Consider the following 16,139-nt stretch of genomic DNA (forward strand, 5'->3'; position numbering starts at 1 on the left):
AAAATATATATTTTTTAATATTCCTCCTCTTACATCTTCCTTTCATGACCTCCTTGATGATAGAAATATAAAATCTGCCTTTCACTCAGTTTATCATTTTGAGTCCTGCCATATTATTTCCTTGTCTCCCTTTCCCGATCATGTTTATTCCATTCTCACTTATCCCTCATATTTTTGTCTTGCGACTCCTCGTCTCTCTTCTGAAGAGCAAAAAATCTCTATCACTGAGGAGACAGGATGAGAGTGTCTGAGTGTGTTTAGAAGTGTGTCTGTGTGTCCACATGCAGAGACAAATCAGTGCTACGGGTGAGGAATAGAAAAGACAAAAGTTCTCTTCATAGGTGGAGGAATACATGTCTATTAGGGCTGTGTGATATGAAGAATCATATCTTGTGACAATTAAAAAATGTCAAGCAATTCCTATAATGCTCTGTTTGATTTGTTGTGCAGAAAATCACTCTTTACGGCAATATAAATGATATTAATGTCATTTGGACGATGCTTTTTGGTAATCGTGAACAGGAGTATCTGAACACCCAAAACAAAGTGAGGCTCCCCTATGCAAAGTAAAAAGGCCTCTACTCTCTCATGGACATGGTTTGGATAAGTCTGGTCTGACATGGACCAGAAAACCCTACTTCACATTGTGCCTCAGACTGGTCCCCACAACAGCCTCAAACACCACCAATCTCATTTACCACCTACTCAAGAGTCACTTCAGCCGGTGTGGAGAGAGTCTGCAGAGGAGAGCCACAACTGGACTGTCAAGTGCTCAAAACAAAACCCAAACTCGTAGAAGAGGCTTTTGGTGGCAGCACACCATATGTTAAAGAATCATGAGGAAGGAAGGAAGAAATAGCTGCCGTTAAGACCTACATCTGCAAAGAGTTTTTTTAAGTTTACTACAAAAATGTTGATGATAATGATACATCGTTACCTGGATATGAATAAACCTCTTTCAGGATATGATTTTAGTCCTATGCCCTACTGTTCTCTATACGTGTGTGTTTGTGCTTTACAGTCTTACCTTCCTCCGGAGTGGTGAGGCTCCATCTCAAGCCGCTATCACCGCCACTGTCATGATGAAGACTCTCAGTACAACGGACAGGACTACAGGCACTTAGAGTGACGCTGTATCGAGTGGACGGCGTCAGACCTGACAACACACCTGAGGAGGAGATCGTAAACATGTCACAGAGGGAGGGAGACAGGAAATCAGAAGATGGAGGATACCTACTTGAGTTCCTACTTTTTTTAAGATACCCTTGAAAACATGTAAAGCTTTTCGTTACCATCCTGTCCAGCCTTACCTTACCTGGCTGATTCATTTTAATGCGCGCATTGAGTGTTAATTGGACCATGTGTCAAAGTGTGGCCACTTTTTATGCTTTACTTGTTTCTCAGTATCAGTGTTGCTAGGCAAATGTCCTGCGTCTGGCAAACAAAGAGAGTCCATTCTAATTATAAAAGCTTCAGTCGTCCGTGATGTTATTTTGTCCTCGCCGTCTCGGCTCCTTTCTATTTTTCCTTAGTCAATGTTTTACGTCCCCTCTCTGTTCCTCCGCCCCCTCCAAATCTCCTCACCCTCTGTGTCCAGTCTCTCTCTCTCTCACTGTTACCCATGTCTTTTAATTCAATTAAGGGCCAGGGCCCCACTCCACTGCCATTACACCCTCATTTGCTTCCTGTGTTTTTTAGCCGTTGGTGTAATTCTGCAGTCAGGTGTCGGGGCCATCATAAATTAACGGGGAGCCTTATCACGGCGGGCTTAATGTCTGGCAGAAAGAGCAGGGAGGGAATAGGGGGGGCAGCGAGAGAGAGACAAGGAAAGACGGTGACGGTGGGCTCATCTTCATATTTGCCTGGAGACATGGCCGAGTGGATGAGAGGAGGGACGAATAGCAGCAGCGGACGCACACATCATCATGATCATCATAAAAGATGAAGTGAGGAAAGATCGAAAAGTGAGCAACAGAGAGAGAGAGAGAGAGAGAGAGAGACAGAGAGAAAGAGAGAGAGAGAGAGAGAGAGAGAGAGAGAAAGGAGAGATGCCAGGGTATGACATCATCAGGATAGACCTGAGTGTCTCGTTCCAAACGGAGACAGTCTTCTAAATTTGGGGACTTGCCAAGGAGACATTAACAGGGTTGCCTGAGACTGTGTGTGTGTGTTTGTGTGTGTGTTTGGATGAAAGATTGGTGGAAAGTGAGTGAAAAAGTGTAAATGTGTCTTCACTAAGGGGCTTAATGCCCTACAGGTCCCACAAGATGGAATCAGGAAAAAAGCTAAAAGTTAAACAGGACAATGAACGCAAGTTAAATTACGATGTATCATGTGATGTTTGCTGTTACTGAGGAGAATCCAGTTCTTTGCTTTTCAGCATCAAGTCACTGTGATCGTATCAGTGGGACTGCTTAACATTAGTTTTTATTAGAAATTAGCGTATTTTACCTGTGAAGTTTCCATTGGCCAGGTATGTGGCCTTGATGGGCGGCGTGTCTGGCTGCTCACTGTTGTAGGCCTTCAGCTCGTATCTGTCAATCGGCCCTCTGATGTCACCAGTGGGCGGCACCCAGCTCACCATGGCACTGAAACCATTCAGGCTCTGCACTGTGGTCGGCGGATGCACAACACTAGGTACTGGAGCCAGAGAGGAAACATGAGTCAATATGAGAGGAGGCTGAAGAGAAGATTATATTAGAAGACGATCGCAGACTCTATATAAAATATAAATATGGAAGAGCCCAGTCCACTTCCTCCCATTATCAAGAAGTTAAGCAAAAATATCCCAGATACAAGCGGCGCATGAGTCTGGGCGTTACTGATCGGGGATGTAACCGTCGATCAGGAGTCAGTCTCAGCTGTCAATCATGACTTTCACCTCAAATATAGAATTAAAACCAAACCTACTGGGAAAATGAATGCTTGAAGATACAATAGCATGAAATCTAACATGACAGAAACCGTCTGTAACACATTAACATGGTGGAGGCAGGATTTAGTATATATAATGCAATTGGCCACCAGGGGGCTATCAAGACATTTTAGCTTCACTTTTGAGAAGCTGCCATGACATCCATCTTTTTATTACAGATTCTGATGAGGACAGCGTGAGAGAGACAGGTGTAGAAGGGGTTTTTTTTGTTTTTTTTTAAACAAACACATATAATAATTAAAGCAATATATAATAAAGCAAATACGAGAATCAAAGACATAAGAGCCCAAACCGAAAGAATATCAAAGAGATAAAGCAAAACAACAGGTTGGGAGCACATGAGGTTAAAGAAAAAGCATCCCCCCCATCTCTCTGTGTTTTAATAGGCCCAGTAAATCATACCTCACCATTAGCATAAATAGTATTTATGAGAGTAGTAACTTTTTCAGCACTGATTTAATACAGCCAGCCATTCATTCTGGGCTATATTTCAAAGCAATCGGCCTCCCTCCTTCTGAATAGCACTCCCCTTCTTTCTCTCTTTGACACACTCTGTATTTCGTGACGGTCCATCTCCTTCCTCCCATCCCTCTCTGTCATACTGCCTAGCGTTCTCCATCTCCATCCCTCCATCTTTCTTTAAATCCACCTTAATCATACGCACCCATGACTAGAGCCAAAACTACTGGCTGTAAATTATTAAAATTGTTAGAAAGGGGGACTTACAGATGGAGATATTTTTGTGTATCAAATAGCACAGAAGTTGTTGTACAAAATGATGCTCCATTTATCTTTAATCTCGTTAATCTCCCTCACTCAGCCCGCTGTGCGTTTTGCTTTCGAGCAGGAATGTCGAGTATATTAAGTCATAAAACAGTACAACATTGAAGAGCTGCTTCACGCTCCATCTCCGGCGACCTTTTTGCTTTTCTTGTCAGTCATTAACTTCCTTTTTTTTCGTTATAACTTTCTCACCTTCCTTCTCCACTTCAGCTATTGTTACATCTTCCTGATTTTATCTACCCCTTCATTACCACTTACCTCACGTCTCTCCTCGTCCCCTCCCACGTCTTTCCCCCTCTCTGTCCATCCCTCTCTTACCTGTCAGGCCTTGTCCCCTATCTGCCTCTTTTCTCCTCACTTCTTAATGTTTTCTGGACTCTCCCTCCCCAACTCCACTCCTCTCTCTGGTCAAAGCCTGTACTGAGACCTACCAGTGTATCGTTCACTACTAACGAGCAGCTTTATATTACACTAGGGACCACACAGGCCATTCTGGGTTAACAGCTTTTTACTGGGATGCCCTTTATAGAGGCCTTATCAATCTCCCATAGCGTCAGGCACGTGTAATATCACTGGCTTTGGATGAGTCGCACGTACTGCACAAGAGAGTCCTGCTCTTACATCCAAAATCTCTAAGGAACACACAGAAACACTGGAGAACTAAGTCAACCTCTGTTGAATGTGCCAAAATATGTCTGAGCAAATGTTGTCAGTTAAACATGGTAATACCATATAAACATGTATGTAACTGAATTTATACTTAAGATATATCTTAAACTGCTAAACCCGAGAGAGAGTTACACAATTCATCTAATACATTACATATAAACACCCATACACACAAACAGAGTGTGGTAATACCAGAGGCTTTGTCACACTTATGTACTCGAGGGTCTTATCATGCTCTCATATTGTTGGACTGTATCAGATGGAGGTTGAATAGAAAGAATGATACTACAGCAGATACTGTATACCAGTGGTTCCCAAATGGTGTGCCGGGAGGCAAGTCCAGGTTTACAGTGGGATTTTGAGAGAAATGTAAAATATTATTATTGCAATACTACTTTACTACTACAGGGCTCCAGAGTGCAACCACTTAAATCTGTGAAATACGAATAAAAGTATTCCTTTGTCGCACCGGTGCTCCAAACATTTAACTGGCTTGTCTCCGTATATGATCGAGTCGTGTCACTTCCTCATCTCATCTGCTGAGTTTACACACGCACACAGAGGTCCCAGGCTGGCCACGCCCCCACTCACTCACACACTGACACACGAGAAGCAGAGATGAGTTAGAAGAGGAGGTGAGAAGGGCGATGTAGGTCGAACAGTGGAAAGAAGAAATGTTAATACAGTGTTTCCACTAAAGACAACCGCTGTTAAACGATTAGTTGTGCGTTACAGTTATCACGATACATTGAGCATAAAATACACATTGTTCTGTTGCTACAACAGAAAGGCACATCAGCTATTGACCGAGATGAGAGACGTCCTACCTCTGCCTCGGCTGCGTCCTCTCTGCCAAGGTCCTGCTGCCAAACCTCCGGCTGCCAAGGCCAAATACCTGTACAGGTACTCTGAAAAGGTGTGGGGGTGGGGTTGGGGTTAGAGAGGGAAGACAGATATTTCTTACAATAAAAGAAAGTATTTGAATCACTGTCAGTGATTAACTGGTGGAGCACAGTGACATCTTTGGTCCACCATCAGTTCCTCCATAAATCAGAAAAGAAATCAATAATCAGAAGATATTGTTATTGTGTTGCATTAAACATTTTGGACATGATGTAGTAAGAAGTCCGAATTTTGGCTTATCTACAATATAAATGTATAAATATTAGAGCTGTGAAAAATAATGCGTTAACGCTTTATGATTAAATTACAGGATTAATTCGTAATTTAAATTTAACGCATTTAACGCATGCGCACAAGGACCTTCCAGTATAACCACAATTCCGCCCACTCTGCACTAGTTGCCGCTCTAATGCAGTCAGACGGCAGCTGCCATTCAAACAAATAAACAACATGGATAATTCTGATGAACCTGAGAACCTTCTGGACGGGAAGATCGTGTTCCAAAAAAACAAAGATCGAACATTCAATAAAACCAAGGTGATATGAACACTCTGTGGGAAGACGTTATCGTTTCACAGTAGTAATACCCGCCTTAAGTACCACCGTGGTCGGCGAGGGGCGTTCAAGTGCAATGCGCCAAACCAGCTTCACTCGCAGGAAACATTGTGCAAAAAAAGCGGTCAGAATGTGGACAAGTTAGTTTGCCTCACCAACTGGCTAAAGAACGAGTAGCTAAGAGGACCTTTAGAGGCATTAGATTGTGTCATGGTGTGGTTAATGGTTGCTTGACAAAAAATATAATCATCCTATAAAAAGAATGGCTAAGAAGCTCAAACAATTTCTGTTTGATTTAAAAAGAAAAGAAAACAGTTTTATTCAACCATACAATGGCTAAGAAGCCCGAATTCTGTTTAGGATGAAGATTATATGAATGTTCCATATGGAATAGCAAAGAGAACTGCTAAAGAACTGCTGAGTTGCAGCACCATTGCTTTGTTTATTTATGATTATTAAAAGAAAACATGTTAAATATATATATCCGTCTTTTGTCATAAATGGTTTGTTTTCACAAAAATATACAGATAAATCGGTAATGTGATTAATCATGATTAATCCATAAAAACCTGTGATTAATTTGATTAAAAATTTGAATCATTTCACAGTCCTAATAAATATTTTACATACATGAATTGCTCTGTATTAATAAAATTCTTTGTGATTTTTTTTGCTCCTTTACTAAAACAAAATTTAGGTAGCTGTCTGAGCAGAAATCTGTGTCATGCTCTTTGTTTTGTCTACTTGATGTCTTAAGAAGGTATGTCAGTGAATTGGAGGTCCACGCTTCCTTTTTAGGTGAATGCTGTCTCTGTGTTAGCGTGGTGACGTCTATGTATGCATCCTTACCAGTGAAAGGCTGTACACTATAATCAGTGGCTTGTGTCTTCCTCCCACTGTACACCAACACAGAGTCGTTTCCTCTGCAGTTGTACCGACTTTCAGCAGTGGGGCAGCCATCTAGGTAGACTCTGACAGAATGGCGGGTGGCAGCAAACAGATTAACACTTTGACTTGCAGGAGGGTTTGTTTCATCACTTCGTATTGTAAGACCTCTTATGCAACCTCCGAGGCCTTTAAAAGAGGAGAGGAGGAAGGAAAGAGTGGACGGAAAAGAGCAAAGAGGAGAGAGGGAAAGTGAGAAAAGTGAACTTTTTTTTTAAATTCAGTAAAATTGTACATGTTAACATCCCCCTCCACTCAAAAATGAGTAGAGGGGGCTCATTGTTATTTAACTAGATATTTGACCTTCACAGTGACTGGTTTCAAATTCTGCTGAAAGTGGAAAGTTTCTCTGAGCTCAATTCAAATCCTAGGTTAAGGTTTGGACCTGGGTGAATGACATCACATCTTAGTTGCAAGGGATTTGGAAGGGAATCTTTAAATATTTTTTGATAAAAACGATGCCCTCCACTTACTTTTTATTCTCAGAGATCAAACTTATTCCTTGACCTGCTGTAGATAATTAAATAGGCTACAAACACATTCTGCGATACCTATCCTCTTCTTCCCCAGAAGAAAATTTGAAACAAATGATAAATCAGCTGCAGAAAACCATGTGAAAATGTAGCCACATACTACACCAATCACATCTACAGTAAATGAAACACTTCTCTTGCCATTTTGATAAGGGGGGGTTTCTGTGCAAACACATATCTCACCGTGTTTGTGACTGTGGCTGTCCAGAGCAGGATGTATGAGCTCCCCGGGCACGCCCCCCAAGTATAAGGGGGAATCGACTCTCAGCCTCACCGCTCCTCCCACTCCCCTTGTTTCTTCTGCCCAGTCGTTGACGGCAGCAGAGATCACCAAGCCGCGCTTTGCCAATGACAACTGTTTCCAGTCCCCGTCGCAGTAGCTCAGCCCCACCCACATGCTGAGTTCAGTCACATGACCTTCAGAGGAAAGAAGGTAGGACAGCAGGCCGCCCTCCAGCTCCACCTAAAGTATAAAGACAAGGGGATACTGTGTCATGTGGTTTTCAAGATTCCATATTTAAACGCTGATTGTAAATGTGTCTTTGGTCCTCACCAGCATGTAGTCTTCAGTTTGTGTGTTGTATGTAAAGAGCAGAAGTGCATTGAGCTGATCTGTTCTGAAATCCATAGAAATGTCAAAGTCCTGTCCACCAATGAAGACATTTCTCTCCAGCTCCAAGTAACCTGAAACAAGAAGGACATTGTTTTCAATAACAGGCCATTTTAAAACAAGGCTCAGGGATGAAGAATCCTTTAGATAGAAATAGTTCTTTAGATATATTGGGTCACTTTTTTCAATTAAGATTGATTCACAATTAAATATAAGTTTGACATGAAATATTTATGGTTGGTTAAATAATATTTGGTGAGAAGGCCCTTTTAATAAACTATAATGGAGGAACTGGTCCACTGGTGGCCCTGATACTTCACACAGACCAATAACTTTTTAAAATGAACAACATTAGACATCATATCATAACCAGCTTATAAATATATGCTTCCTTGTCAGTATATAACGGACCAGTTCACACATTAATATATAATTATCAACAACAACCGATAGGATCCTACCATGGCCCAGAAAATGGGCTCCGTCCACCGTTTGAGAAGGACATCCCTCCCAGTTCTCATACACTGTCTCCTTCTTTGTGACTTTAGCCCAGTCCAGAGACGTCCATTCCTCTGAGATGCCGTCAGTCGTCTTGAAACTCACGTCTCTGAGGCAACCAGAGAAACTCTGTCGCACCAGCCGGGCATCACCTGGTGAGACAGACCAAAATAAACCACGGCAAAAATGACACTTCAAAAGTTTCTTCCTGTATCCAAACTTTGAATGATCATAAAGATGACCTAGGGTTACTTTGTGTCAGAGTTATTATAATATAATATACAAATTACGACAAATATCAGGGAAGCCAGGAAGTTGATGTGGTGGTGAGGCTACTCTTATTCATCTTAGGAAAACTGGAATTACCACCCTGCGGTTGTAGACCTCCACCATGCAGTGCAGCTTCGACCTGAACATATTTCTTTGCCAGAAGTGGTCACCGTGACCTATATTGAAGTCTAACTAATCTTATCAATTGGTCTGAAATTGAAGAAATTCCCTAAAGTCACAGTTAATGTATCATGTCCAAGATAATCTAAGTGTACATGGTTTGGTGAGTCACAGTGACTTTTAACCTCCAAATTCTAATGGGTTCATCTGTGGGTCCAAGTGAACATTTGTACTGAATTTGAATAAATTCCCTCTTGGTTTTCTTCAGATATTGTGTTCATAAGATTGGGACAGACGGACAAACCCAAAACGTGATACCTCCAGCCACAGGCTATCCCCAGCACAGAGGTATAGGGAGAAGGATTACAGATTACCTGAATCCTCCCTTAGCATTGTAAAGTCTTCAGGCAGTCCTCCAATGAACACCCCTGTGTTCTCGCCAATAATGGTGCTGCCACTGGAGGCTGACGCACTTCCTGATGGTAAGAGTGATGATGTTACACATAGATGTAGAATGAAGGAAGAGCAAATATGAAATCAGAGCATTTAGGGAACATATAAGTTTCTCCCTTTATTCTATTGTAAGAGAAAAAAAGTAGATTGGGACAAGCAAAAAGAGAGAAAGCAGAAGAGAAAGACTAAACAAAAGAAGGTTTACACTAATTTCCTATCCTGGTTTCTCCAGAAAGAAAGAAAATATATCAAAGACATATTAAAGAATCACTGAAAAACATAAATCACTCTGTGTGTGAAACTGTGTTTTTCCCACCAGACATAGAACAGGATTAACCTGCTAATACCTCCATGCAGAGCTGGGGGATTTACATACATACAGTAGAAACATACATGCACTTGTCAGTTTCACACCAAGCACATGCACATCCGCGCACGTACAGACGAACATAGCTACACTTGTATTTACACCTAACACCCACTCACAGATCTCATGCACACAGTGGTCAGTAGGAATATGAGAAGCGTTACCTCTGTATTGATTGTTCACAACGATTGTTCCCACGGCCCCTCGCCTTGTTGCTATGATGCTGTGCCACTGTCCATCATCGTAGCGTCGCCCTCCATCACCCTGTACACTCACAGCCACCGCTGAGCCCTAAACACACCAACACACGCACACAAACCCACAGTATGGACAAGAAGTTAGACACATACACATGGATGGTGTTGGTAAGCCAACAAAAGTCCTGGCGCCTGAGAGAAGTCGAGCACCAGTGCGTTTTACAGTAATCTGGCTCAAAGGTGGCCACATCTCGAATAACAGTGTAATGTTTTCATGCTAATATATTATATGATCTCTTCTTTAGGTCTCTGTTGTGCGAACAAAGTTAGACATCTAGGAAATTACACACATCATACACACACCACCCTGAAAAAGGACATGAACATATCACCATATCAATGTGTTGTTACAGGGCTTTTTGCTTCCTATTAAAGATGACATCATTGCTGTAATCAGCTCTTAGCAAATAGGCAAAGAGTAATGTAGTAAAAACATGTACGTGCACACTCACAGAAACACACTGACTGTACATCCACACACACACACACACACACACTGTGATGAAGATTTAACGATGAGATCAATAAATGTATGAATGCCAGAGTATATCAGCCTCTGACATATTTACAGTCTTTGTTAGACAGCTCTACTTAACAAGACAACAGAAGAGGAGTTTCACCACCGCTTTCTTTCTGTCTCTTTAACACCCCTGTTTGAATCCATAGCCTGGGAGGAAATGGCATAGGAAGTTACTAACTCCATGTGCCCTTGAGCAAGGCATTTAGAGCATAATAGCTCAAGTGGTGAAGACTGGTGGTTAAACTGAGAGGCACCATCCGAGGAAAATATGTCGAGAAACACTGAATATATAAAAGATGAAAACACATCTTCACTCCGATATCAAATAACAAATTAAAACCAAACTTTCCGGAAACATTAGCATGTGATCAAACATCAATGGGATGGGAACCATCAGAAATGATAAAACCATATTTTGGGAAAAATGTATTCCACGTGTATTTTGACTTTTTACCTCGTGCCCCATTCACTAACATTGAGAATTTCTTTAGTTTCCTTTCATAAGAATGGGACGGAGCAGTTCTTTGCTCTGTCTCTCCTTCAAATGAAAGAAGGTTTTTGAGTGCTCATGTGTTTCATAGTATGTGTGTGGCAGCTCGCATGTGCACATATGTATGAGCATATCACTTTCCTGTGTCATGCTAAATTACCCCTGTGCACTGGTAATCCCATTAGGCTAGCTCAACAGGCTAATAGGAGGAAGTAATGGGCCCAGCTATATGTATCTAGGGGAACACTAATAAGCCGTGACACCACTCCCCCTGTTAATTACCCCAAACTAGCCTAAACAAAGGAATCAACCCAGTTGCAGAAGACACATACACTTCACTTCACATCTAGAAGTACACATCACCGCCACAGACACACACACACACAGCTACATTACAAGTCGACAAGGATCTGTTCAGTGACAAACACGCCTCTGCACACGCAGGTACATCCCGGAGTTACATTCTGATGAAGACTTTTCGATAACAGTATAGTGATGAGGAAGCAAAGTGTGTATGTGTGTGTTTGTTTGAGTGTGTAATGAGTTGGTGGCCTCATGGAAATATCTGTAATCATCTCCCATCATCACTTTCATCATTGAAGTCGTTGACTCTTTAACCCCTCTACACGTGTCTGTATGGAGGGATAAGGGAAGCAAGGCTGTGTGTGTGTGTGTGTGTGTGTGTATGTGCGTGTGTATCTGTGTTAGGGTGCAAAGCTTAATTAGCTTGCAATTGGTATTCACGCGTGGTGACTGCAGGGAATGAGTTAATTGCAGTCCAATTCAAACGTTGACACACTTTCAAAGTTTTTTCCCCCCTTTCCCTGTCTCCCTGACAGAAACCAATGAGGGGCTGCAGATCACATTTATTAGACGAGAGCAAGTGAGTGAGAAAGTGGGAGAAGCAGGGAGCGCGAGAGAGAGAGAGAGAGAGAGAGAGAGAGAGAGAGAGAGAGAGAGAGAGAGAGAGAGATCAATCAGAGGAAAAAGAAAAACACAGGTGAAGAAGAATGTAAAGGGAGGATGATGAACCAACAAAGTTAAAGAAAAACAAAAGTGAAAATGTGGATGAAATACCATGAAAAAAATGGGTTGAACCGCCTCTAGCTGTGGTGCACTTCAAACATGATAACACTTTGTCAAGTTATCCAGTCAAATATGTGGCTTTGAATAACAGCAAGCTCGCTGCTACCCCAGGTGTGTTTAACAGTATTCGAGCTGGATGGAGATGCTCCTCACTCAGTGGGAACAAACTGAATTTGTTCCAAGTTCCTCAACAAAAATATATTGAGTAAGGCTCAAACAATATTTAAAGAAATAGGAACAAATTACCACAACACACAGAAAACTGCAGTTAATATTTATGACCCTAAGTCACATGATTGATTCATATTTTCATGAATGCCTGTTTTGAAATATTTTTTTTTATTCACTCATCCTTTTACAACTATTAAAAATGTAAATACAATATAAACTGTACCTACCTGTGGGTCAAACAAAAAGTAAGGGCGTCCTTTTCTGATCTGAACAGCCAGGAACTCCTCCTGATCCCCAGGAGAGAAGGCACAGAGCAGCAGGCCGTCTGGAGATCGAGTCTTGAAACTCAACTCAACGCCTGATACAAAGAAACAGTTTACGAGAGACAGATTTTATTTACCCGGAGTCATGTTCTATAATACTAATGCACAAACGTTTATTGGACCAACTTTGACACCAAAGGCCATTTTGATGGACGCTCAACATTCACTCAGGATTTTCTCTACACCAATCTGCATCAACAGATATTCAAGATCATTTGACCCATTCGCTGTGTGTTTTTATATTTAATTGCATCTTCAAAGTGTTGATTACTACTGTAAATCTAATTGTCCTACAGGGATAATAAAGGTAATCCATACATGCATATATATAATGATGACATTTAGAAACAATGTGATGTTTCACTTATCAGACTCAAAATAGTACGTGATGGACACAATACAATATTAGGACTGGATTGTGTTGGTGTTATCAGGGTTATACTGTTAAAGTGACCGTTTACAAGCAGATGTCCAGCAGCACCCAGCACTTTATCAACTAAACTAAATATGCATTCTTCTCCTCAAGATCTTCTGAATTAACACTTGACTTGGTCAAATTAAGATGTGAATATAACAACCATTACACTCCACTTGCACAACCTACAGTATCAAATTAACGGCCATTAAAGGTTTAACATCACCACCAACTGTGCTCCTCAAACAATATGTCTGTTTGGAAAAAAGAAAGACGGGTTGTGTGATCGTTTTTCTTCTTCTCCATCGAGTACAGTGTTTCCCAGCAGCTGTAAAGTTCTTGGCTGACTTCATTACCACTACAGTCCAGAACTGTCAAGGATAATCTTACAACCTAGATACTTCAGGGAAAACGTGAACTTAAGAGGAGAAGCCTGAGAACACAGACTGGCTTCCCCAACTTTAACAGTGCCTCAAATAAAAAAACATAAAAAAACAAGTTAGCTAAGAAACTGAGTCAGGTCTCCTAAAGATGTTTCGCAATAAAAATACAATTAATAGAACAGGTTTGATGGTGTGTTTGATGAAGCCCTATCAAACTTCTCTCTAGATCAACATACCAGTGGTTACATTATCAAGTCATCAAGTCACAACACTGTTCCATTGCTCCTGAAGCCGTCTAACTTCCAGAATGAGAATTAAAAAAAAAAAAAAAACACACCAGTAAATATTAAAATGCTTGAAATTCTAAGGTATTAATAGGATCCATATAACATCTCAGGGCAATACATGACCAAATCTACAGCATCATAGTCAACAAAATGATTTAATAGAATTCAGTTGTAAACGTTGAAGTGTGGCGTTTGTTCAATTCTATAAATTCAGCAATGTTGGAAACTTATTGTTCTCAGACCAGCAGAACCTCGAACTATCACATAGGGCAGTGAATTCATCCTGCGTACTACTCTGTCATGTTACTACGGAGAGAGGTTGAATCTTAATCCACTTCTAGATCCGCACGGTGACGCAGACCATGCGGTTCTATGTGTGTGTCTACGAGGGCGTGTGTGATTCCTCAGCTCTATCGTCTCTGTAGAAAACAGAAGTGTGGGAAGAGCAAAAGAGTTGAAAAGAGGCAGTCCCAGGTTTATCAGAGGCCAGTGTTAGCTAAATAATTAGTGTGGGAATTCACTTAATATGGAGAGAAGTCACACAGTTACATGGAAAGCTCAACATGAATACCGATTAGCCACCTTACAGAACTCCCAGTTACACTATTTGGAATAAAAATGACTTTTTCTGTTTCCTTGGTTCTATTTGGAATAGGATCTATTAAAATGGTTTGATATACCGCAGGTGTCAGACGGGCATCAATCCAGTTTTATCTCATCAGGGATTGGGTCCTGGAGGTAGCAGACTACGGTTATTTCAAGCTTCCCTCTCAACAGCCATGCTTTCCAGCTCTTCCTGTGGGATCCCGAATCATTCACATTCGAGATGGAATATTAAGAACCAGTGAGTTCTGGGTCTACCCTGGGTCTTCTCCCGGTTGGGCATGCCCAGTAAACTTTCAACGGAAGGTACCTAGGCTGCATTCTGACTACACGCCCGAACCACCGTAACTTTACCCTTTCTACCTGAAGGAGTATCGGCCCTCCCCCGAACTCCCTCTGGATGTCTGAACTCCTCATCCCATCTCTAAGGCTGAGCGCAGCCACCCAAATATATTCAGCCCCCATGAATCCCCCAGGACAAAGGAAATAGTGGTGTCGTAGATGAGAACTTAATCTGAACAAGTGATTCTCAAACTGGGGGCAGGTTAAAATGCACCTAGAGTTTGCTGATGTTACTGCTGCCTCTATTATTTGCCAAAAAAGTATAAAAAAACAGTATCCTCCATTAAGCAAAAAAAAAGTCATCACAGGTTGGCCAATTTCCTTTCAGTCTAGCACACAAGTGATTTAGAGGAGAAGCTGTGCACAACATACATGTAACTGACTCAGAGAAAAGAACCGTTTGATTTTTCCTTTCTATAAATAGGAGGAAAGGCCTCTTAATAAAGGTCTGAATGTAAAAATACCTTCTTAAAATGTTATTTCCATATTATCTCAAATAGTGCAGAAAATACAGTCTACATATAAAGTACACTCACTGCATTATACAGCTGAGACAAAAGTGTTCTTTACATTGAACTTGCATTCTGTACATCAAGCGGACATGTGTCATTTACATTCATGACCTTGTCACCACGGAGATGAGTGAAGTCATGACAGATACCTGACATTACATTATCCCCTTTTAACCTTCTTTCTCTCCACCACACTCGCCCGATCTCTCATCCCTTCCTTTCTTCCTTGCCTCTGCTTTTAACCTTCCTCTTCTTCTTCTTGACCTTTTCATTCTCCTTTCTTCCACGTATCGCTTCCTCTGAGTGTTTTCTCTCTTTACATCTTCAGTCCTCTTTTTTTTAGATCCATTATTGCCAACTCTGCTCCTTCCCCTGTATCCCACATTCCTTTCTTTCATTTCCTCTTTTAAATCTCATGTGAACATAATTAATAGTAAAATACACTGCATGCAGATAATGTCAAACAGGGTTTTCTATAGTGGACGTCAACATGGGAAGGACATATTTATCGCTACATATACACACGTGACCAATTCTGTACATAGGGGACATGCAGGTCAATGGGAACCAAACAATCGTATGATCTGCAAATGAGAAGAATGTATTTACGGAAGGATTAAGTGTATTGTAAATTATTGGAATGCATATAATGTATAGTATGTTTGCATGAGCCTGGATGGCAGTGAGGGGCAGACTGTCAACACCCACTTGACCAAGGTGTTTGGTCCGAGTGTACGACATCACAGTGACACTACTTGTGCTCAGCATTGCTCCCTCCACATGTCCCCACAGGACTTGTGCTACTTCACACTGACAACCACTTTGGAGCCATCAACAGACAAACCTGGCCACGCATCACGACAGGTGACTCTGTTGCATCTACAGAGTACATGCGAGTGCACATACAGACACACACAAATACTTAATGCACAGCACAATCACACAGAGAGTGCAAATCAGAGACGCATACATAGTTGCTCAAGATAATGCATCATGTACACAACACGTTCCACAACATCCCACACATCACGTTTGGATTTGATTTATTATATAATTAACAGTTTAGACATTGACAGTTAATTGTCTTCCCCTAAATTAATTACTTAAAA

The 16,139-nt window shown here is 41.3% G+C and overlaps 1 protein-coding gene across 1 annotated transcript in view; it reads right to left on the minus strand.

Annotated features, from left to right (window-relative positions):
- ush2a (Usher syndrome 2A (autosomal recessive, mild)) overlaps positions 1-16,139 on the minus strand; it is a 187,758-nt gene that overhangs the window by 107,823 nt on the left and 63,796 nt on the right. Inside the window, exons 28-37 of the mRNA XM_062387555.1 lie at positions 12,393-12,523; positions 9,806-9,932; positions 9,196-9,297; positions 8,395-8,583; positions 7,877-8,007; positions 7,507-7,786; positions 6,695-6,919; positions 5,215-5,295; positions 2,452-2,640; positions 1,028-1,168 (exon numbers count right to left, since the gene is read on the minus strand). Coding sequence (XP_062243539.1) covers positions 1,028-1,168; positions 2,452-2,640; positions 5,215-5,295; positions 6,695-6,919; positions 7,507-7,786; positions 7,877-8,007; positions 8,395-8,583; positions 9,196-9,297; positions 9,806-9,932; positions 12,393-12,523 — 1,596 coding nt within the window. The remainder of the gene's footprint in view (positions 1-1,027; positions 1,169-2,451; positions 2,641-5,214; positions 5,296-6,694; positions 6,920-7,506; positions 7,787-7,876; positions 8,008-8,394; positions 8,584-9,195; positions 9,298-9,805; positions 9,933-12,392; positions 12,524-16,139) is intronic.

The sequence above is a fragment of the Platichthys flesus genome, chromosome 1 (assembly GCF_949316205.1).
Source record: "Platichthys flesus chromosome 1, fPlaFle2.1, whole genome shotgun sequence".
In the NCBI taxonomy this organism is placed as follows: Eukaryota; Metazoa; Chordata; class Actinopteri; order Pleuronectiformes; family Pleuronectidae; genus Platichthys; species Platichthys flesus.